Genomic DNA, 25,287 nt, shown 5'->3' on the forward strand with positions numbered 1-25,287 from the left:
ATCGGCGTTGCCTAAACTAAACAGGTTGTGAAAACTAGCAAATTATTTAAAAGTATACTGTTTAATAAACTCACTTATTTCCATGTACCATTACACCAGAACGCGTAGTTAAAAACACAAGAAAGAAATTGGACAGTCAGAAAAAATAAGCTGAATATATCAGGTGTGAGCTCTAAAGAAAGATTGTTCGAAAAAAGTCAGCGTTTGGATTTTTGTGTATAAAAGCTATCAAAGAAGGTATAAAGCTAGTAATAGAAGAAAAGGAGGGATAATACAATCTTGAGCACTTGGAGAAAATCTTTTACAGCGTATACTATAATTAAATTAAGTATCTGGTTATCTGGTGTCATACTATCCACTATCTAAAAGAATAAGTTCATGGATGGCGGCGCGTTTAAAAATATAAGTACTGCATATTTCTTAATATATAGTCTTATTTTAAAATAACAGTATTCCTTAAGTTAAATAGATTAGTATAGCGGATAAATATAATTATATTTAAATCGCATACTTCGATATCATATTTTTTAACACATAACCATTTTTATAGCCTATTAATAGATTGAATGAATATTAAATAACTAAAATATTTGGATTTAAAACTATGAGGATTCTAGTATTTCACACACACTTCACATTCCAGTTTTCATGTAGGTTTATTTCTAAGATCCCCTATTCTACGTTCATGATGATGGTTCCCGATCGGTTATCGGAGATCGGATCGAAGATTGGCTTGAATCGCTTTCCTTCCATGGTGCGGCATAAACGTCACAAGTTTTTAACATGGTAACAGTTCACAAAAACACTCAAATGGGACCTTTTGCTTTTTTCGCCCAAAAACGAAAGAAAAACAACAGAACTCTAAATGCCGAATGTAAATAGAAAGCCGTTTTATAAGACATTTCGTGCATCACGCAAGAGCTTATGCTTGCGGTATTGCCATTCCAAATTGCTTCTGTTTCCTTCAGTGGTTTTTTCAGTTTGTATGTTTAGCGTTATATGATCATGAATATATCAAATCAAGCACACGCTGCTGGGAACTTGAATATAATCATCAAGTCAACACCAGACAACTCGTCACAACAATATACATTTAACTTAAATTTCATCTGGTATGTTAATTATATAATTTTGCAAAAAGTCTTAAAAACCACAATGTTTTTAATCGCTTAGTTAAAAGATTTAACAGTGCAGGAAAAAATGTCGTATAACAATAGTTTTTATGATTTTTTTATTATCATTTAATAGTGTCATTAAATCTCACAGGACATTGGGAAGCCTAATCAATAATAAAGATAAAACTGATATCTTAACTCATAAACGTATCTGTAAATGACCTATCTAATTGGTGCTCATTATTGAATTGGACAAACAAAGTAACATTTTAAAAGATTTCCAGAGCGTAATAAATACATCAAACAAGTGCCTATGAAAATCGCCTGTGAAATCTGTAAATGATTATCAGCAGTCCTTAAATAAAATATAATTTTTTAATCTAATTATTTCGTGTGATAAATCTATGGTTTTTTTATATAAACTCTTAATTATTACAATTAAGTGCTTAGTTATTTTCTATAATATCTACATTTTACATTCAACTACTGTTACTTGTTGTCGTACATTGGTACTGTAAAATTTCTCTTTTGTGTAAAATTATTTTAATTTTTGGCACTTGGCAAACCTTCATTTACATTAAATACTTTGAATCTGCTTAATTTATTATTTTCAATTCCCACAAATAAGTCTTTTTATAAAAGTTTCGGTCTCCAAGAGTCAAGTAAGCATACTCTTCTTCCGGTATAACAAGAAGTAGTATACTACCTACGGGAGGAAATGAAGAATATGACATCCTTCATCATATCCTTATGACCCTTGGCATCATCTTAGGGTCAAAATTACATGCATTTTTACACTTTAACATAACTTCCAATACCTGTAATACCTGTCGTTTAATGAAATTTTATTAAAAAGAATAATTTTTATAGCAAATAAATGAGGAACAATGTACTACTTTATTGCATTTACAAAAATAAAAAAATGGAAATACTACGAGGATCTTAGTATACATTAATTGTACTAAATATATTAATTATTATATTTCAATAGCTCTTAAATTAGGAAATTAATTTTTAAGAGGTAACTTTTAAGTAATATTAAACTATTTCGGCTATTTTATGAGATATTAAAAATACCTTAATATAATAAATACCTGCTAATATTGAAGCCAATGCAGCAATTAAAAATGAAATAATCACAGCCGGTCCTGCAGTGGTTTTCGCTACTTCACCAGCCAATACATAAACTCCTACTCCTAGAGTACTACCTACTCCCAAAGCTGTCAGATCAAGGGTAGATAACACTTTGGCAAGTTTAGTGTCATCATTTTGTATCACCAGTTTCTTTCGGCTTAAAGTTCTTTGAGCTTGAGACCATGTAGGTATCCGCATTTTTTCTGCAGAATCTATAATATCAGTTATTTAATAAATGACTTGAAACTGAACTATATTTTTGCTATTAAAACCAAGTTATTATGTCTTATCAATTATTAAAAGAGATAAAACAAAATCAGTGATAATAATAACAATAAACTTGTTGATACTTCGTAACATATAAGAGAACGTCTCATATATTGTTCTCTTTTACTTGATAATATTAATCTCATGATGTATCTATTAAACAAAACTTCCCTCCTTCTCTAATGAGTTATGGTCCTGAAGGACGCATTAATTCCTACTTCAAATTATGATAAAGATAATCTTGTAATGATCACAGTAATTTTCACATTTTTTAAATTTTGCATCAGTATTAGTTTAAATTTTGAATATAGGTATGAAAATGTAAAAATATTGATTAGTTTCATAGTTATTTTAATGGTTTGCTCTTATTTTGTAGTTTAGGTTTAATACTTAAATTGATTTATGGTATTTGTTGGGGAATCTTGATTTCACCCTTTAGATATTGCCCTTTAGGATTTAGAAATAACAAGTCTTAATTTTACAGTTTTGTCTTCTTTATTGGACATTTTGTAACGTATACAAACTACAAAACTTAACACACAACTTGACTCTTACGGATCTAAGAGAAGAAGGAACGCCTCTCGCGCGTACGTAAATCATGGCGACAGATCGATCAGGGCTCGGATTCTAAAATCACGATTCGACACGATTACTCGATATGACTGATTATAAATAAAATTTTCAGTAGTGAGTGTCTTGCGGATTGCCTAGTTTTTAACGATTTATCGACGACACGTTTGGGTATATACCAGTCATACCAGTTTTTTTTTCATTAGTATATCAAGAAGCTTTCTTAAACACAACAACTAATAGATTTAATTCGACCCTATTTTCCACAACCTTCTGTTAATAATGGAGGCAGAGGAAGTTAGAGTTATCATTGAATAGGCAGTTTTAGTATGTTAAGATTTTATGCCACAGATTATTACCAAAGAAGCATTGGACAAAATTTTAAATTTGGAATTAGCGAAACTACTGCAAGTCGTTGGATCCATGAAATTACTGAAATTATTACAATCACTTTGCTGACCGATTAATTTTTCAAATACAGGGTGTCCAGGAATGGATTTCCCTTTTTGAAGGTTAATCAAATTTTTTTTTCAGTTTTAAAAAGAATTTATTAAGGTAGGACTACACACAATATATGCGGATTTCATGTTTTAAAAATTATATTGTCGAGGTGCCTTCCATTTCGGTCAAAACACTCTGGTAGTGCCGCCTTCATGTGGTCGAAAACTGCTAAACACATCTCGGGTGGTATTCCATTAATTTCTTCCCGTATTTTTTGTTTTAACTCTTGCAAGGTGGCAGGTCTATCAACATAAACTTTACTTTTGAGGAATCCCCACAAAAAAAAGTCCAGTGGGGTGAGGTCGGGAGACCTAGCCGGCCAGTTTAGATCTCCAAAACGGGAAATCACCTTTTCCGGAAATAATCCTCTAACGACTTCCATAGACGCTCGGGCTGTGTGTGCGGTAGCCCCGTCCTGTTGAAACCAGGTATCCTGATTGAAGCCATCAAAATCTTGTAGCTGAGGTGTCAAATAATCCCGAAGCATCGCACAATAACGAGCACTATTAACAGTAAGGGCTGCGCCGCGTCCGTTTTCAAAAAAATACGGACCGATAATTCCCGAGGACGACATAGCACACCACACAGTTACCTTTGGGCTATGTAGGGGCTTTTCGTGTTTTCGTCTTGGATTGTCTGGTGCCCAATAGCGACAGTTTTGCTTATTGACTGCGCCTGAAAGGTGAAGTGCGCTTCGTCACTGAACAGGATATTGTTAACTCGATCGTTTACAAAAAAATGGTCTATCATGGTTTCAGCGAAAGAACGCCGGTTTATAAAGTCATTTGGGTTTAATTCTTGCACTATTTGAATTTTGTAGGGATGAAACTTCAAATCTCTCTTTAGAATTGTGTGTAGAGATGATTTGTGCATTTGCAAAGCTTGTGATGTTTTACGAACTGATCCACTAGGGTTTCGAATAATCGCAGCATGCACGGCCTCAACATTCTTAGGAGCAGTTGCAGTCCTTAGACGACCACGGGGTTTTGCATTTACAGCTGACGATGTTTCTCTAAACCTTCGCACCCAGGATTTCACCAAATTTTTGCTCGGAGCGTCCTCCACACGCCTAATATTGAAGTGAGCACAAAATCTTCGTCTTGCAACTATGTAAGAATCATTACTCTTGAAGTATGCCTCAATAATGAACGCGCGATGCACACCTGACCAACGCTCCATTTTGACTAAATAATCCGCATCGATCCACTATCGAACGCCGCTAACGCGGCTCCGCTATATTACACGGTTGCCAACTTGTTCAAGTTTTAAAAGGGAAATCGATTCTTGGACACCTTGTATAAGAGATGAGAGAAATTAATGAATTAACATTTATAGAGAGATCCAATTTCCCTGGTGTTATTATATAGGTCATATTGATTGAACCCCTGTTGCTATATTAAAATCAAAAGTGGATGAACACAAGTTTTCGTGATTTTCCATGAATTGAATTATTATTTTTCAATGGATAGTGGTAGTTTTAAACGAAATTTTTTTATTTTAAAGAAATAATATAGGCATATATTTAAATAAAAAAAACACGAAGGCGAAAAAAATTTACAAAATAAATGACAATTCTTAGTGTTTATCAATAGAAAAGACAATTGACGTTTCCATCTGTTAAATATTAGGGAAAATAACAAATATATACCAAAAAACCTAAATCAAATCGAATAAAACGAGTTTAGCCGACGATTGAAATTTAGAATCACCTTTCTCGTCACGACTGAGTCGCGATCGAATTCGAAGTCGTGATCGTATCGAGATCGAGTTGTGATTTTAGAATCCCAGCCCAGACTTACCATACCGCTGCCCTTAAAAGTACCAGCCAAATTAAAGTTTAAAGTTACATTAATTTTAATATAGATTAGATATTAACATGCTTAAGAATCTCGACTAAATTTACGTTTAAGCAAATAAAATAAACTAAATAAAGTCTTGGTAATAACATCTAAGTTCCTTAAATTTAATAGTTTTTGTAAAAAGATCAATGTTCTTCATGTATAGGAAGGACGCACACCTTTACAACTCTGTGTTTTATAATGTTCCCATTGGCAACGCGAACGCTAACAACGCGGATCACGCCGTCCTTGTCTGGATGCACATTTGTCACTCATGCAGTAGTCCACTTAGACGGAGGGTTGTTTTCGTGTTTTAACAGAAGTAAGGCTCCGACGAGGTCAGGATATTCGTTCTTGAACTACCATTTGGATCTCTGGTGGAGGATGTAGAGGTACTGTTCAGACCATTTGCGCCAAAAATGTTGCATCATAGACTGGATCATTTGATATCGGTTCATTGGTTTCTGCTGCTCAAAATCAGGAACCATATTGAGGGCATGGCCAATGAGAAAATCCCCAGGTGTTAAGGTTTTAAAGTCCTTGGGATCATTACTTAGGGGTAAAATAGAACGGGAATTCAACACCGCTTCTACTTGAACCACGAATGTATAAAACTCCTCGTATGTTAGTGGATTTTTATCTGATAATATGCGACGTAAGTGATGTTTAAATGTGGTAATCGCGCGGAGTTAAAACAGAATTGAATCATGTTATTTTTAATATAAGATTGAAGTGAGGTTTATAAGCTATATATTTTCCGTAGTTTATTTTGTGCTCTAACGAAGTCGGTTCCATTATCTAAATAAAAGTGTTTGCACAACCCTCTTCTTGAAGCAAAACGTTTGAGCATGGCTAGGAAGCCTTGGGCAGTAAGGTCAGTGACCAATTCAAAGTGCACTGCCTTGGTAGCTAGGCACACAAAGACGCATAAATAAGCCTTGATAATTTTCCGATTTTTTAATTTCGAAGAGAAAGGGCCTAGAAGGATTAACATTAGGTTCGGGCAGGTCTCCCATTAGAGTAGTTAAAGGCTCAAGGTTAAACCTATAACAAAGTATGCTTTAGCGTATGCACTGCCGATTTGCCATGAATAGACCAAAATGATTGCCTGACAAAAGATAAAGTAGATTGTACTCCGGGATGGAGATTTCTTTGGTGCTGGATGATAATTAGATGAGTTAAGATATGATTTTGAGGTAATAATATAGGATGCTTGTATTTATAATCTACCTTGATTATATTTCTGGAGTCGTCCACCAACTCTGAGAACTCCTCGATAAAGGGGTTTAAAGATTGTAATTTACTTTGAGGTGTTATAATATTTTTGAATTTAAGGTTTCGATGATCGTCAGAAAAACATTCTACTTGCGCCATGATAACTAAAACCGCCAATGCATTCTGACGCTCTACGGGAGCCAAATTACTAAAATAAATCTAAAGCAATAAGCAGTCACATTTTTCAATTTAGTGTAATCTGAGAATTTTTCAAATAAAAAGCTTCTGGTAACGCTGCTTGATGTAAGCATTATAGATTTTGGATTTAATTCTAGGATGGTAAGATAAGAGCAAGAGAGATAAAGAGCAAGATCGTAATTATTGGGGATTTGCGCCTATAGATATTATGTAAGCTGGACTTAAGGAGGAAGCTGTGTGATGCCGGCTGTTTACAGCCTTGAGTTGCTGGATCTCAGAAATTTTTAATTGACGAAGTTCTAATGAAAGCCTTTTATTGCGATTTTTGTGCCATATTATGCGCTGCAGGTTACGTTGGCTCATATGTACTTAAACTTGAATTAGGACGAAACTGTGCTTACGGAATCTTAGGATAATTAAAAATAGATCATTTTGAATATTAGTGCCAACCTTAAGAGTATCGTTTAGGGTTAAGCCATGCTTGATGTGCACGAAGCATCAAAAACTACCCTTAAACAGGTTGTGGTACTATCAGTCTTCTCAACACAATAATGAGGTAAGTAATATGGTGAATATTTAGATTCAATGGATTGGCTAGGATCTATTTCAATCATGTGATCCAAAGAAATATATTAATTAATGAAATTGGTGTCTGCCTGTTTTATTTTTAAATGCTTGTTAAACTTTCTCTCTAGGTGGTAAAATCGCTTTAAGATAGACTGCAAGGAATCTCCTAACCCTAAAACTGTAGGTTTGGTAGGAAGTATCTTACGTAAGAAGTTTTTAGAGTATCTTGAACGTTATTATTGTAGAAAAGCGACTGATAAGCAGTATTGTCATAAAACATATACGACAGAAGGGTACCGGTGCGCTAACAACTCATCCCAATTGAGTCTTCTGCAAAATAGGGTTACCCTTGCCAGTCTTTATTTGTCTAGAACTAAGGAGCTCATAAAATAAGCCGGCACATATAAGGATATCAATCGCTGAAGGTTTGGAAGGTTTAATATGCAAGAATTACATCATTGGACAGGTTTAATTTGGAAAGATCAATGGTAAATTGGGGTGTTAATCCTGTTATTTTATTAATTACTAAGGATTACATTTCTGTAGAAAAATTAATAACAGAAGATTTTATTTGTTAAGTTTCACTCGTTTGGTGAGGTTTGTCTTATCAAGGCCTATACCAGAAACTGACATGTTTACAGATTGATAAGGTAGATTTAAATGTTTGAATAATTGGATTCTTATGAAATTTGATTGGCTGCCATTGTTCAAAATGGCTTTGCAAATAATGGGCTCACGGTTTAAAATTATTATAGACGGATAAGGATGCTGCAGATAAAAGAACGAAAAAAGTAGGTTTTTGACTTACACAATGCAAGTTCCGAATTATTTGGCTTGTTGAACATACGGTTCTATTAACTTGTGTTGATTAGCATTATCACCTTGAATTAAATTCCTAAGGTTAGAAGTGTTTATATGACTTGAATTGATTTCTCGTTTAGGTTGTGAGGAATTGAGTTGCATGTCTCTCAGGGAAGACTCAGAGGGCTTAGTGTTTGAATAATTATCATAAGGATTATGATTGGGTTCTAGGTGCAAACGAGTATGATGTCCGGCTTGACATTTTCTGTAGTTGTGGGTTGATTGACATTGTAAGTATACTATTAGTCTACAGGTTCTGTAAAGATTTAAAATGGTTTTGAAACAGATCTAAGAATTTTCTTAGTGGAATATGTGACTCATCTTTAATGGTGGGTAACTCATAAATGCATTTAATATAAAAATGGATGATTGCCTTTTTATTCTCATACCTATCCTGTAATAAAGACCATGCTATGCTATAACTACTGTCAGTAGCGTAGTTTGAGCAGCTTCACCCTGTAAACTGGATTGCAAATAATAGAAATTTTCTACATTATTTATTTCAGTATTTTTATGTATTAATGACACAAATGTTTCTCTAAAATTGGTCTATGCTTCATAGGAACCATCGAATCTAGGTAAGGGTATAGGGGGTGGACGTGGACCATACTAAGCAGTTGAATCTAAAGGTGGTGGGTGCATTGCCGAACCCAAATTAAGCAAACCACTTGGAGTTGTCATATTAGGCTTTATTTTTTCTACGATTACTTTTGCATTTAATACAGCATCATAAAATAAATTTTTAAACTCAGTAAGCTCCTGATCTTGATTATCTAATTCTTCAAAGTTATTTTTCAGGCACAACAGTTCGATTTGTAACTGAAGGATTTTAAATTCATCAAAAATGCTCTTAACTGTAGTTAAGCTGGTTTTTAAATCTATTTTAGAAAAGGGGTTGTTCAAAACTATACAACATTACTACTTTGCTTCTTTTTAGTCATGTTGGAGGTTTATAGGGTTTTTATTGATATTATTTTATAATATGAGTATAAACTATAAAATTCGTCACAAGCGCTTCACTGTACTATAGCTACTAGTTAAACGATTAAACATGTGTGTAGGGATAAAATATACATTAAACAATGTATTTGATTTACTTATATTAAATCAAGAAGATAAAAATAGGGTTAAGTCATTTTTGGCCAGAAAGCCTAAAAGAGCATTTCGCTATTGGAATTGTCACAAAAAGGGGCATCTTAAAGGACAATGCCACAAGACTTCGGTGGGTCTGAGGGACTAGAAAAGCTTTCATTAGACAGCTTTATCAGGCCAAGCTGATTAGATGCTACCAAGCCCAACATATAAGACTGAACTGTTGATCAGTTTCTGGAGAGAGCTTTGATAATCCCGATTCTTCAAGTGGGTTTAAGACTGTCAGATGGTGCATACAAAAAATTTAATTCAGTTGGCGAATGGAAAACAAATCCTCATTAGAAAAAAAAAATAACTTCAGTTCAGTGGCAGAAGACTGGAGCCAGAAATTATGGATGACGTCATATTAGGATTAGGTATTAGGACAGATCAATAATTTAAAATTGATCTGTATAACAGGATATTGACGAAAACTTTGTCCAAAAAAAAGTGGTCCAAAATTTATTAATTACCATACTAGCTAATTCAGAAATACTGCGACTGGAGAAAGAGATATAGAAACTGTTTTAATTAAGCCAGTAAAAAGCAGTAAATTGTAAAATCAAGTTATCTATCTATATGGAACTTACTGTTTTGGTTTCAATTGTAAACTTGAAATTATGTGATTTACACCTGAAACAAGGAGGAAACATTAGCGTATACTCTAAAGTAGTCGATTTTAAAATTCCAGCGTTTAAATTTACCACACAAAACATTTGTTTGTTTACAAACATATATGAAAAAATTTTCTGCCGATTTAACGATTGACTACAGTATAAAATTGAAGCATTCTAAAGAAAACCAAGACGTATTTTCCTTACACGACTGACACTAGAGACCATGCTCCGATAATACAAGGACCAGGGAGAATTACAATAGCTAAACAACGTTCTTTAATGCCACAATAGATCAACGTACAGAGAATTATTATGCTGGATATAAAGAATGGATGCTGGCAGGTAAAAATACACCCACAAGATAAAAAAAATACTGCATTCTCGATTAAAACAAGACTTTGACAATTATGCTCTTTGGGCTCTGTAATGCTCTAGCTACCTTTAAAAGTCATATAAAAACCTATTTATTAAGCTTTGGGAGGCTAACCTTAAACTAAGTTCTAAAAAATTTAGTTTCTTTTAAAAAGAAGTTCAATACTTGTGCATTGACAAACACCAGTTAGGAAGCTTTTTGGGCCTTTGTACAGACGATTTGTAAGAATTTCTCACGGTACGGTGACCCATAATGGTATTTAATGGGTCAACAAATTCTGCAAAACGTTTCAAGGGCTAAAAAGTTATTTCGAATAAAAAAATTATAAACAGACCTTTTGTTATATATATTATCGTTTGTATAATATACAAAAACTTTTAAGTAAATATTTATTTTTAATTAATTTAAAAATTGTAATGCTACAGAAAAATATAGCAACGGTATTAAAAAGAAAAAGGTTGACGCATTTGGTACATAGATATGGAGATGTTTTTGATACTTGGAAGAAAGGAAAGACCAACATAGTCTAGCACAAAATCAATACGGAAAATGTTTATCTCATCCGGCAGACAGCTCGAAGACTACCACTGGCCGAGAGAGAGGAAACAACCTTGTTGAATTAAAGATCTTTTTCATGACCTGAAAAGTGGATACTGGCAAATTGAGTTGGCCTCTAAAAATCAGGAAAAGACGGCTTTAACAATGGGTGCTGGATTATGGCAATTTAACGCTATTTGTGCTGTTTATTAACTATGCTGGAAGACTTGCCTCGTTTACCCTGATGACATTAGTGTGGTAGAAAAAGCGCTTAGGGCCACATGAAAAATCTAGAAGACTCTTGAGGCTACGAAGTTCTGGACTAAACTTGAGCTTAAAGAAATGCCATCGGTTACAAATGGATGTGCCGTATCTGGGTCATGTCATTTCCATCAGTGTGCTTGACAATTCAAAGATTCAGACTGTCCAAAATTGGCTAGTTCCCAAAAATAAGTATGAACTACGCAGGTACATGAAATTATGCATTTACTGCCGATTGTACGTAGAAATTGACCAGACAGAAGGAGAACAAAAATTCCAATGATCCCAAGGCTGTCAGAAAGCTTTCGATCATCTAAAAGAAACTCTGACAAGCACCCTATCCTGAGCTATCTCCTACCTGAAAAAAAAATTTGTACTGAACACCGACGTTAGAAATGTGGGCATAGGAGAAGTGCTGTTTCAAATGCGGGATCTAGTAAGACTCTGTCCAAGCTAAAGCGTAACTATTGCTTCACTTGTCGAGAGTTGCTAGCTGTTGTCAAAGCTATGGAACAATTTTACAAATACCTCCATGACAGAAGGTTTCCGATGACCATGTAGATTTAAAATGGCTCCTTTAGTTTAAAAATCTCTTAAAAAGGGTCAAGTGGCAAGATGAAAAGAGAGACTACAGGAGTTTGACTTTGACACTAAGCAGGGAGAATCTTTGGAAATGCAGATGCCTTACCAAGAAGCCCCTGTCCAAAGGACTGCAAATATTGTCAGCGGGCAGAGGGGAAAAACCAATTTTACTAGGGAGGACATCAGGGAGCTGCGCAGAAAAATGGATGTCATTAATAATGATTAAAGATGAAGGACACATATGATGTCAATGCCAGAAGTATAAAAACGAGAACTTAGTTTGTCTTTATCACTACTAAGCCAAAAAATATATAAAAACACACACTTCCAATAATATTTAAAATAGATTTTGCTGCATTCTTTGTTGCTTAGTTTACAATTCCTGGGTTGGTAATGATACTCTTGGAAACTTACCTTTAATAATAATGTGGACTTGCTGAGTCAAAATCTTGTTTTGACATCCTGAAGTCAGTTACATCATTTAAACTGTAAATAGTTACCATCCGTAAGACCGACAACTACTTGACAGTCCTTGACCAAGATGGAAACCAAGCTAAACAGCTGACGAGGGAAGCCAATAATAATAAACCACAAAATGTAAATTGTAATGGATCGCCAAACAAAATAGGAGGTGAGAGCGGAATCTAATCAAAAATAATTTGACCAATTTTCACCTAATTCTGATGTGGAGTTTTTCTTCTTGTATTTTTCTGAGATCCGAAAAGTAATTAATTACGAGAGCGGGTTAGACGTCGGAGAACCGGCAACTAGCCACGAGTATGTCTCGTTAAATATATAGCCTTTCTTATTATAATTTACGATATTAAATATAATGAAGTAGGTAGTAATAATACAAGGTAATAACGATAATAATAAAACAATATATGCATATAATTTTTTTAACATTAATATATCACAAGAATAGAATCATGCTTTATTCATGCCGTTATAATTTCGTTATGTAGCACATAGCTTGAAGGCCAATTTGACCAGAAAAAAATCTATGGAATCTATAGTATTAATTTACCATTTTCTTACATTACATATTTACAAATTATACATACTTATAAGTTACCTTGACGCAGATTAATCTTGAAATGTACACAAACACTTTTTAATTTGTAAAAACTAAACCATCAACAAATTACGGTTAAATATATCTTACTTACATACAGAGATTTTAGCGATCTAATTTCAATTGACGTGTTTATCTAACTAATAATAATAAAATCTATTTAGCACTAAAATGCACAAATTTAAGTTACAGATAACTTCTTTAAACAACATGCATATTTTATAGGAGTACTTAAGATAGCATGAGGTTTGGAAGAAAGGTATTTTAAATAATTGGTATTATAAATTTGTATAACGCCTCAGAATAAAATACCATAAAAGAATATATAACAAAATTTGCATCAGAAAAAAAGGGGATATAAGATGTTTTTGAAAAATTAACAACATCTAACATTGGATTTAGATTATTCGATAATATATAAGGTTATAACATAACATTAATTAATATAACGTTAGTTATATTTCAAAAATAAAACATTAGTTATATTATAGATATAAAAGAAATACTTTTTAGTATTTTCCTATTTAGCGTTAAAATAATAAATTTTAAGTCATCTTATATTTACAACAAATTTCTTAAGAGAATACCAATACCTATAACTATATATAAATATAACTAACTTATAGCTAGCTACACCCAGAATTTAATTTTTTTTAGGAATGCAAATAGAATATTGAAAAACATTTAAGAAGAGTATACTTCGAATATCAGAAAAAAAGACTTTAAAGAAAAAAAAGTAATTACGGATTCCAAAACGCTAATGTATACAGAGTGTTCCATTACAAATACCAAAGATGTTACAATTGGTTTAAGAGAAAACGTTGCATCATTAAATATTTTAGATAGTTTAGATCGATCATTTTGAACTTAAATTAATTAAGTACTGATACGATTTGAGCCGAGAATTTATTTCCCATTTACATCGCCTACCATGATAAAAGAAAAGAAGCAAAAAAAGAAGGCTCATTCTTGTGTGCGGCATTGAAAGTTTGATCTGTAATATCTTTAATAATAATAAATATACTTAGGCAACCATAACCAAAAAAATAAGGATGGTAGTTTCTGTAACGTGTTTCCACTTCTTTATTTCTTTAAAGCAAGACAACCAGAGAACCAAAGAAAAAAATATCTAAGGGTATAAATTATACATTGTACATCAAAATGGTCTAGGCGATAAAGGTAAAAAACAATTAAATTAAGATTTTAAAATTTATTTGGAAAATATTAAAATTAAGTACATCTAAATTTCTGTTGGAAGCACTGCTGAACATTAGTATCAGAAATACAAACACTTATCGTATATGATCAATTTAAAGAAGTAAACTATCGAAAATTCGAAATAAAAAAATTTAAACAAAAAGTTAATAGAAAAATTTATGAGTGTATACTACCCCTGTTGTAAATTCCATCTCACAAATACTTAAAGGTATACTTATATATATATATGGTGGCATGTACCTACAGAATTTTGGGGTAGTGAAGTTATGTTATAGCGATATTCATCTTCTCAAAATAAACAAAATACGCATTTAGCATCAGGAATTTTGATTTTAATTTTCATACCTCTAAACAGTTTTTTCAGTTCCAAGGGTTAATTTGTTTCAAAAGGAAAATTACGCTATCAATTTCCCTTTTAAAAAAGCCTTCCTTTTCCAATAAGGTTAGTTTTTCATTTAAAAAATTAAGTAAGGTTAGATTTAACCCGTTTGGAGGGATTGAAATTTTTTAAAATATTTTTCAATTTTTTTTACAACATATTTAAAACGAAGTACTTATTTATTTATTAAAATACTTATTAACTATTTAACCATTATGTTTGTTATTAATATAATATTAACTTCTATATTATTATGTATAATGACTTACCTATATTAAAAATATACATAATTTCTTCCACTAAAGGCATCTTGATGTATATTGAGATTTCCCTTTCAGACAGAAAAAAGTTTTTAAAACATGAGATTAAAAATAATATATTCTAAAATTAACAATCACTTTACTGTCGCGTCGATAATTAACGAAAATTGTGAGCAAATTACTGTTAATTGGTAAATGTAACACAACACATTTTCAGTCTTAAATATTATATATTTCTTAAATTAACTAACAGATATCGACAATGAGAAATATAAATGAAAGTAGTAAGGCTATCATGAATTTATGGTAGATCCATATTAAATGTTAAACTTAGTGAAGGTGTACCCAAAAGTGGCCTACTTAGGCAGATAAAATGCTAACATTTCAAAACAGTTATGCGGCTGTACACGGCTATTTTAAAATAATTTTCTCGTTTATTTCACACACAGCAGTTCACAGCACCCTATTTAAAAAATATAAATTTAATGTAGATTGCCAAAAATGTGAAAAACACACGACCTATCCATGTTGTATTATAACCGCAACTATATGCTATGAATTATTATGTGATCTGTGACTAAGCCGTGGCATTGAGTTTCTGGCGGCTTGTCATGCGTCATACGAGAATAGTACTACAGAATTTGGTGGAGTCTATTAGTCGAGCTGGGTTAATTTAATACAACCGGCGAAAGTCATTTTTGATCCATCTTTTTCAGGGCAGTAGAAATAAAAGTCAACAATGTCACTTAAATCTTAAACTACATAGGCACAACTATCAACATATCACTGATTTAAAAAAATGCTTTTTATGGTTTATCCTACTATTCAAATAGGTTTCCAAACTGTAACATTAGTAAACATTATTTACTTTTAACTTTTAAAAATGTGGTTTTTAATTTTGCTTGAAGGAAATACAATATTTAAAATATTGATGATATGATATTCAAAAGTTCTAAAAGATATCATTAAAAGCTAACTATAAAAAATCTTAAGTATCACTTAATGTTTGACACTTCATTCCCTAAATACACTACGCTCCCATCAAGTAAATTAATGAAATTGAACATCCAGAAAGATTAAGATCTTTATGTAAAGAATATTATTTAACAAGAATTCTGTACCTTTAACCCATTATATGCGAATGACTGGTTCATTTTATAAATGGGTCAGTCATGGAGAAGTATTGATACTGGCATCGCGAAGAAAAAATGTAATGTAATCGCTGGAGAATGAGGCCATTCATTATCTTGTTAAAAGTACGATTATCCACCCCTTAAACGAAAGGCATAGCAAGCGATATATTTGACCAGTTAGGTTTAGTTGTATCTGCTTTAGCGGCAAATTGTATCACAAATCATCAATCCCAATTTTCATCACTACATCAACCTATTCTACACTATCAGATCGATTTGATCTTGTGTTATTTCAATTCCGACCCAAAAAATGCGAAGTCGTTTAGAGCTATTATCAAAAAATTGATACTAATAACAAAAAAGACCAAAGACACCTATATAAAAAATTATAGCGTATATTAAATACCAATAACTTGATATAACCTACTTACTCGACATATGCTACTTTTGCTTATTGGTCAAAAAAATACATTAACTTTAACTACCATTTAAAATGTAAACTCTTGTTCGAAGGAAAAAAACAAAATGGTCAGTATATAATTACAGTCAAAGGTGATCTGTAATAAAAGTTAACAACCAATTTTTAACATCGTTTTTAAAAATCTTAATGAATGATTTAAACATCTCCATGGAAACACGAAAATTGAAATTAAACGACCATATTTTTTGGATTGAGAACTTTAATTTTTTTGGTTAAGATTAATTTTCTTGAATCAAGTTATAAATTCTACTATCAGTTTTGTTGAAAAAAAAAATTTTTTTGTTATCTGTAAAATAGTATGTTATTAATTATCCTATAACCAGCTGAAATCTACAAAATTAAAATAACTAAACTGCGTCACTAAACTAATAGGGCTGTTTGGATGATAAAAATATTATTGGGAGGCTTATAATACATATATAATAAAAATACAGAGTATTAAACTCTGGGAGACATTACAACTAATTTTTAATAAACTTGAGCTATTCCCATGGTAGATTGCAGTCTGATATATCCCTCAGATGATTTTCTACTATGGCATGTGCATGCTCCCTCTTTCAAATTCATAAAAAACTGTATTTTTATGGAAATATTATGGTTTATAAATTTTATTAGCGTTACCGGAGTAAAATAGATTTGTCTTGCATTATGTTTTGTCTATGCAACTGAGCAATAAATAATTTTTTGATCATATTTGCATTTTATTTAGGGTCATCGCACTTCGCCCAAAAATTGAAATAAAGTTAGGTTTATTACAGTTATATTGAGTTTCTTAAGTTATATTACAATTATATTATAACAGGTTTCATGTTTAATAATTTTAATCTTAATAGGATGTAGTAACTTCGATAATCCACAGGGTATAAACCAAAACAAAAGTAAAGAAATCATATGAAAGGTTTTTATTCGTTATTATTAGTATACATAGCATTTTAAAAATAAGGCACATTATCACATATTATAGTCTGGTTATTTATTTATTTTCTTTATATATATATATTTTTTTTATTTTAATGCGAAATTAAATAGACGAAACCCACTCGACTAATTTCTGATGTAATCGATACAATTTCGTACTAAGCTACAAATCGGAAAATGCTCGAGTAGATTCACGTTACTTCATAGGCATTTTAATATGCAATAACAGCGAAATCTAACAATTTTTATTTGTATAAGATTTTTTTATCACGTATTGCAATATTTTTAAAGTAAGTAAGGTCTAATCGGATTACTAAAAAAAAGTGAAGTCACAAAAAGTGTAGATAGTAGCCGTAAACCACACACTCATTGAAGTTATTTACATTTTACTTTTTAAAAACATTTGCCTTTTATAGATTTAATTAGCTTAGAAATATATTTTATAACAATAACTAAGATAACAAAATATCTAATTATATATAGAAATTCTATTAAAACAACCCTTATCCGCTAAACTTGATAACCAAGAAGCCAATTCAAATAAAGGAAAAATTATACGTAATTTGCCGGTAAAAATATTTGAGATGATTGGTTAACTAATAAATTTTTGGTTCGCGATTGGAAACTTACTAGATGTCTATATCTATATTCGGCATGTAATTCCAATTAAAAAACAATTCTCAAATAACAATCAATTAAAGGTGCATAAGGAGGTAGATTTAAAAGAAAAAAATAAAGAGAAAAAGAAACGAATTTGCGTATATTGTAATAACTTAAACCCTCTTAGTAACATGATTGGTACACTAATATGATTGACCTACTTGATTATGAGGATTTTGAATAAATTTCCGCACAGGAATTTCACAGCACAAAACACCATGCAATAGCCATATTATCACCGACCCGTTGATTTGAAGCCGCTTCATTTAGTAAATAATTATGACGGCTAATTAATATTCTTACGAATCAGTAGAGAGATAAATAGTTTTTTAAAGGCATTGTCTAAATCGATTCTGAGTTGTTTGTACTAGACTCCATATTTAATGGTAATTCTTAAATAAATCACGGGACACTGAAGCGCAAAGGGGTTAATTATGTCGAGTAATTTGCAGTAAGCAGCGGTTATTGTCTACATTTTCTTGATTAAGGCTTTGACGATTTAGTTATTCTCCAGAAAGATGAGCGCAAGAATTATTACGGATAACGATATAGAGAGATGTTCTACATTGACACTTATACATTTTAAAATTTATTGGTAAAATTTGTTATTTTTTAAAGAAAAATAAATTTTTAATTATTAAATTTAATTTAAAAAAAGATTATTAGCATTTAATTAAAATAGACACGGAATTAAGTAAAATAGCTTATTGCATAGCGCAACAGCTTATAGATATAACATATGTAGTTCTTTAGGGTTATAAATAGTCTAGTACTTAAAACTATACTAAAAAAACTATTCTGTGATTCAAAAGATGCCATAAAAATAGGGCTAAACAAAATGGGCATACATATGTATATATATTATTACATGGTTAAAATTACCTAAAAATGCAATAAATGCAATTAATTGTAACATTTAGCGTTAATTTAGAAAGTTAAGATTGAACGACATAGCATTTGTAAACTAAAAAGGTTCTTTTAAAATTAAAATACTCTGTGGGTAATGTCACAAAATTTATGATATACAGGGTGTTACAAAATTCGGTGCAAAATTTTGAAGAGCGTATTGTTGGAGGTAAAATAAGACTTTTTTTTCCTATAAACATGTATCCTAAAATGCCTTCCGTCCGGGCTACAGCCCGTGCAAATTGCTTGAAGAAGATGGATTATTTGAACACTGACTACAGTTATGCGTCAAATTCTTTAAAAATTTGCATTGTTCTGGATCCTCTTGACATTTTCCGTCCCAAAAATGCTGTAAGCCTAATTGTAGGGAAGGATTCAGGGGGGCTTATCCTTATAATAGCCCATATATTACGTTTTTCAGAAGAAATTTGAAAATCTAAAGCGTCATCGAATTAGCCATGAAAAAATCTAAAATTATCGTTTTTTGTATTTATTCGATAAAATTAATTTGATTTGACAAAAAATATATATAAAGATATATAAAGCATATAATCAGGTGTAATAATGCTCTCCTTTCGTTTATCAGCGATTTTCTCGAAAACGCTTAATTATATTGAAAAAAGCAAAAGAGAAAATTGTTCGATTTTTTCATGGCGAACTAAAAGGTGATGCTAGATTTTTAAATTTCTTATAGGAAAGATAAGATAGGGGCTATCAGAAGGGTGAGCTTTCCTGAATCCTCCCCTAAAACTGGATTTACACCATTTCTAAGACGCAGAATGAAGAGAGCATTCAAAAAATGGGGACATGTAAATTTTTAAAAGAATTGACGCATAATTGAGGTCACGGTGGCAAATAATCGATTTTCTTTAAGCAATTTACACGGGCTGTAGCTCGGAGGGAAAGCATTTTAGGATACTGTGTTCATAGAAAAACATATTTACATATGTTTATAGAAAAAAAAAAGTCTTAATTTAACTCCACCTTTTAAAATATTTGCACCGAATGTTGTAACACCCTGCATCTTTGGACATATAAATTAATACCTTATAATTCTCAGCAAGTTAGAATCCCCTTTTTTAAACACAGCTACCATTTTTTTCATTCACAATTGTAAATTCCCGCTTCAAAAATTGAACATTGTCATTTTTTAATACATTTAAAGAAAATTCACAGCAGATTCTTCAGACTTCTTGTTTATTATTTTAGTTTTTATAATTTTTAAAATTTCCTGTCAGTGAATGATAATATGCTTATGGGCAAATAAAAAAAGTCTTCCTTTTTCTAAAATTGTTATGATGTTTGTAATATTGTTAAGATGTAATACATTGGATCTTTCAATATCAGTTAGTCGATGATTTTTAATAAACATAAATTAGGTAAAAAAGAGGTGGAATGACTGACCAAATGTAAAATAGACATACGAGTATTTAGTATTTTGGAACTAAACTTAATTTTGTATATAAAAAATATTTTCTTTAAATATTTAGATACATTTTTTTTTAATAACTAATTTGTAATATATGTATACATATATCTTAATAATGGTAAAATATGTTACTGAGGATTAAATTAATATATACTTAAATAAACAACTTTAAAGTTAACAATAAAAGATTTACATTCTTAGTTAAAAAGCTTTTTGTATATTATATAAATGTATCTAGCACATCCAGTATCTTAAGTTATTTTATATTATACATCAAAGATTCTTATTATCGGATATTGTTTTGATTTTATTTATTTATTGATGATTAATACCAAAGTTGTCTGGAACAATCTAGATTTCTTAATAAAAATTAATAAGTAATGACAGATGTTTATTATCAGGATAAAACTAGTTCTGTACAAAAAATAAGTGTAAAATCAGTTGTATATTGTGTATTTAAAATGTGATTGACCGTTTTAAATAAAAATTGCTTGATGTTAAGAGCAACAATAAATGGTGAATTTCTTTTAACCTTGCGTATATTGTTAAGAGCATTTTAAAGTCAGCTTTGCTTTTTTAAAGGGTAACGTATACTAGTATGGAATTTTGTTGTACTGGAAAAGGAGTACCTTTTACTTAATAATCAAAAAATATATTTTCATCCGATTTAATTATAGAGATTGGTAACAATAAAACTTACAACTGCTTAACAACTTTCATTAATTCCTTGTCTCTTATCAATTAACAATAACTTTAATAAAGACCCTATTTAAATTGATTTAATCTGTATTACTGAGTGAGTGAGTATGACTGAGACAACTGATCATACAGAGAATCCACGAAGCCGGCCTGATAGGTTTTTTTAAATCATTCCTGGAACCTATCTAAGATCTAAGAAGTTGTAAAGTTGCTTAAAACCTTAAAATCATGACTGTCGAATAAACTTAACTCCCTAGAAATAGCCCCTGTAAACCGGTTAGTCTTGCTGGACTATTTGACATAACAAGATGTCATCCACATTATCAAAAGTTTTGTGGTTAGTTGTCAGTGGTCATTCTTTTTTATCTTGGGGTAAGACATATTTAATAGAACCAAAATTTAATTTTTTTAGCAATTTTAATACATATATATATATATATATATATATATATATATATATATATATATATATTAAAATTGCTAAAAAAATTATAAATATATATATATATATGTATGAAAATTGCTAAAAAAATTAAATTTTGGTTATATGCTATATGCCAACATTTTTACATAAAAAAGTTACTCTTGTCTTATTTCGTTAGAAAAATCCGGTTTCAAGAAAAATAATTATTAAGTTTTAAGTAAATCATGAGTTGGTATTGGAAAGGTAACTATGTATAAAATAAAAAATAGTAGTTGGTAGTGCTTGTTGACAATTTGTTTATTGCTTGAGTTTTGTTTGACGTTTTGATTAGTATTTTAATTATTTTATATTTACGTTGGTAAAGTTAAATAGTTCTTGGTGTTAATTATTTCTCTATATCCAGATCGTCAATTTTTTATTAACATCCACCGTAACTTATGTGAAAATTGAAGTTTTCGAAGAGCTCGTGGACAAGGCAGGTCACAAGCAAAACATAACTTTAAAAATGCCTTAAGCTATTTCTGAGAAAATCCTGGAACAAGCATCAGAACAGTGTCACGAGGCACACATCCCCCTTTCAATAGTAATTATAAAAAAAATACTGCTGACATAGGTAATAATAAAAACTAAAACATATTTTTTTAGATAGGAAGAATGGTAAGAATCCAAGGCTTTTCATCCCTATTATTATCAGAGTTCACGAAGTTTTTGTCTTATTTTTAGACAGCTGGTAAAATATTGCGATGTAATTTGGGGACACCCTGCATATAATTGTTCTTGTACATTGGATATTGCTGTAATCTTCTCTAGAGTTTTTTTTTAATTCACATAGCTAGGGTTATGATGATAATTAGGGGTGGAGTTTCATGGAATTTTAATGATTTTTGAAAGAATAACTTACTAAAGTTTCTTATACTTTTTTATTTCTAATGTATTGTCAATTATGAATTTGGCAGTGGCTAATGTTCATGGCAAGTTATATAACAATATTTCATTTTAAATATCAATATTTCAGTGCATAACAATTGGTGAAAGGCAACATTTCATTTTTTTGTTAAATATTTAGATATTTTATAATTCATTTTTATAAATTTATGACTGTGACATTATTTTTTTTTTTCAATCTTTATCTCCGGCTGATTTATTAGATAGGATGATATTGTGACTATTGTTACTTAGGTATATGAGCATGGATAGTTTAGAGACAAAATATGTAGGGACTATAGCTTATTATACAGGACATTTGAAAACTTCCCACCACGGATTTATCGAAAACCACTGTTTAAAAAAAAACGCCGAAATACGTCAAAAGGTTTGTCAAGGGGGACAACTTTCTAACCTAAAATTACTTCACCCCCTTTCACCCATTGCCCCCCAGGGTCATCCCCTTAAAAATTTGAAATGGCAAGGGGTATCGAGTAATAGCTTGTTTAAAAGGTCTTTTGAAGTCTTTTATTTTGACGTTTGATTTTTTTAAATCGGTCCATTCGTTTTCGAGAAAATTAGAAAAAGCTTTGTTTAGCTTAATTTGTTCAGATAGAAAAGAAAAACATGAAAATATCAGTTTTTATTTCAATCAGTGTTCAATATGTTGCCCGATTTTGGCCACACAATGATATAGAGATGTTTAAATTCCTGACGGACATTTTCAAAAACATGTTGTGGGATATCATGGCACGAGTAAACACAATAGATTTCAAATGACCCCATAGAAAAATGTCTAACGGCGTTATATCAGGAGATCTAGCAGGCCATTCTATAGGCCCCCTTTGCCCTATCCTTTTATCTGAAAACTCGTCGTCTAGCCATTGGCGAACGGGAAGAATATAGTGAGGAGGAGCGCCGTCTTGATGGAAATATATTTCAGCCTCATCAAGTATAGGGTTTCAATCACCATCGATTTGATTTTCAATGGATTTAGTGATAAGCGTATTGATGGTATTTTCCAACATATCCAAATAAATGTCTCCATTTAAATTTCCGTTAATAAATAAATGGCCCAATCACTTTATTTCCTAAAATACCTGCCCATGCATTAATTTTTTGGGGGTACTGGGTATGCCCTTCTACAAATGCATGAGGATTTTCATTGCTCCAATATCTACAGTTATACTTATTAACAAATCCATTTAGATAAAATGTGCATTCATCTCTGAAGCAGATATTCTTTACATGAATAGAATTATTATTAATCGCTTTAGTCATTTTTTCTCAACTCGCCTATCAAAATCGTCTTCGGTTAACTCTTGCAATATTTTCATTTTGAATGGATGAAATTTATGAAGTTTGGTAAGTGTGTGAACAGAGCCTAATGAAATACCAGTGGCAGCAGCAATTTTGCGTAACGAAGTATTAAGATTTATTCCAAAAAGACCCAAAACTTTAACTTGAGCGGCTTCATCCAAAATTCGCCGATGATCACTTTTTTTATTTGCAACAGTTTTAGTAAACTTAGTAACACGGTCCAAAACATACCTATGCGAAGTTATTAAGCGTTAAACGTGACAGCAGTTTGCTGAGCACGTTGATTTTGGGCACCATAAATTAGAATAATTTCCACTCTTTCGGCTATTGTGTAAACCATTTTGGAAGTCAAATCTTCAATTCAATAAATAAATTTTCACTATTCCAAGACTATCACAAATGTAACTGACGGCAAAATAAATTCTTTATTTTCCTTAGAAACTATAAATAATTAAGCAGGTATAACAATAAATACAGTTCGTCCAGGATATCTGTGTTGATGAAAAGAATGCGGAAAAAAATTCAGGTTGTTTAGTTTTTTCCACGTCTAATTTTCGGAATTGCTGTTTATGTTGGTAGTTTCCGTTTTAAATTATAAACGAATTGTAGATTTGGCAAACCTAACGGGCAACATTTTGAACATTTATTGAAATAAAAACTGATATTTTAATGTTTTTGTTTTCTATCTGAACAAATTAAGATAAACAAAGATTTTTCTAATTTTCTCGAAAACGAATCGACCGATTTAAAAAAATCAAACTTCTTTAAAAACTTTTAATTGTAGGAAGGAAATATATTTTTTTCATGAATGGAATGATATGACATATTAGTTGTTTTCATATACATACTCATTAATAAGGATTGCTTTAAAATATTTTTTAAATAGGATTTTGTTTTACTTCCTATCAGTAAGGTCAGTGTCAATTTTTATTGTTAACTATTATATTGAATTTTGTTTGTATACAGGGTGGACTTTAATCCCTAATTTTTTTAAGCAATTTAATTTTATTATAGAATTATACAGGGTGGTGTATACAAGATGTTTAAAAGTTACCTGAAGTATTTTTTTCTCTTATACAGGGTGTACTTAAAATAAAGTTTATGTTTATGAAGAAATAAAATTTTCCATATATTTTTTTATATACCAGATGTTTAAAAAACCACTATGGGTATCTTCCAGTAAAACATACCCATACTAAGGCTTAACAAAAATATTTGAAAGAAATAAATTTATGGATATTAAGGAAGGAAGGGGAGATTGGATTTTGATTTTTTTTCCATAGTTTCCTTTTCTTTTGAAAGTTTTTTTTTTAAATTAAATTTCCTTTTGGTAGATTTAATATATTATAGGGTGTTTGAAAGTTTTAAGATTATTCATCTACTTACATTTCATTTTTTAATTACGATTATAACATGTTAAGATTTTCTTTTAATGTAATGTTTCAGCGTGATAGGGCCTAATTAAACAAATTATTTATAGTAAATTTTTGAGGTGAATTGAATTTTCTTGAGCGAAATTCTTTTGCTAGGCTAGGGGCAAATAGGAACTGCTGGGTTATGCTTACTGTAATACTGTGAAAATATAAATTGTTTTTCCGAATTTGGAGATTTTTTAGGAGTGATTTAGGTATTTAAAGCTTATAGAAATAAAATTTAGATTTGCATTTTATATTAGATATTGTTATTATAGATAT

General features: G+C 31.0%; 1 protein-coding gene and 1 long non-coding RNA gene across 2 annotated transcripts in view; one reads left to right on the top strand and one right to left on the bottom strand.

Annotated features, from left to right (window-relative positions):
- Nucleotides 1-15,258, bottom strand: part of LOC126741998 (cationic amino acid transporter 2) — a 42,893-nt gene extending 27,635 nt beyond the window's left edge. Inside the window, exons 1-2 of the mRNA XM_050448521.1 lie at nt 14,709-15,258; nt 2,210-2,461 (exon numbers count right to left, since the gene is read on the bottom strand). Coding sequence (XP_050304478.1) covers nt 2,210-2,461; nt 14,709-14,748 — 292 coding nt within the window. The 5' untranslated portion in view covers nt 14,749-15,258. The remainder of the gene's footprint in view (nt 1-2,209; nt 2,462-14,708) is intronic.
- The window catches only part of LOC126742011 (uncharacterized), a 45,254-nt gene continuing 33,581 nt past the window's right edge, over nt 13,615-25,287 (top strand). The window contains exon 1 of the long non-coding RNA XR_007662459.1: nt 13,615-14,502. This is a non-coding gene — a long non-coding RNA (uncharacterized LOC126742011). The remainder of the gene's footprint in view (nt 14,503-25,287) is intronic.

Source organism: Anthonomus grandis, chromosome 11 (assembly GCF_022605725.1).
Source record: "Anthonomus grandis grandis chromosome 11, icAntGran1.3, whole genome shotgun sequence".
In the NCBI taxonomy this organism is placed as follows: Eukaryota; Metazoa; Arthropoda; class Insecta; order Coleoptera; family Curculionidae; genus Anthonomus; species Anthonomus grandis.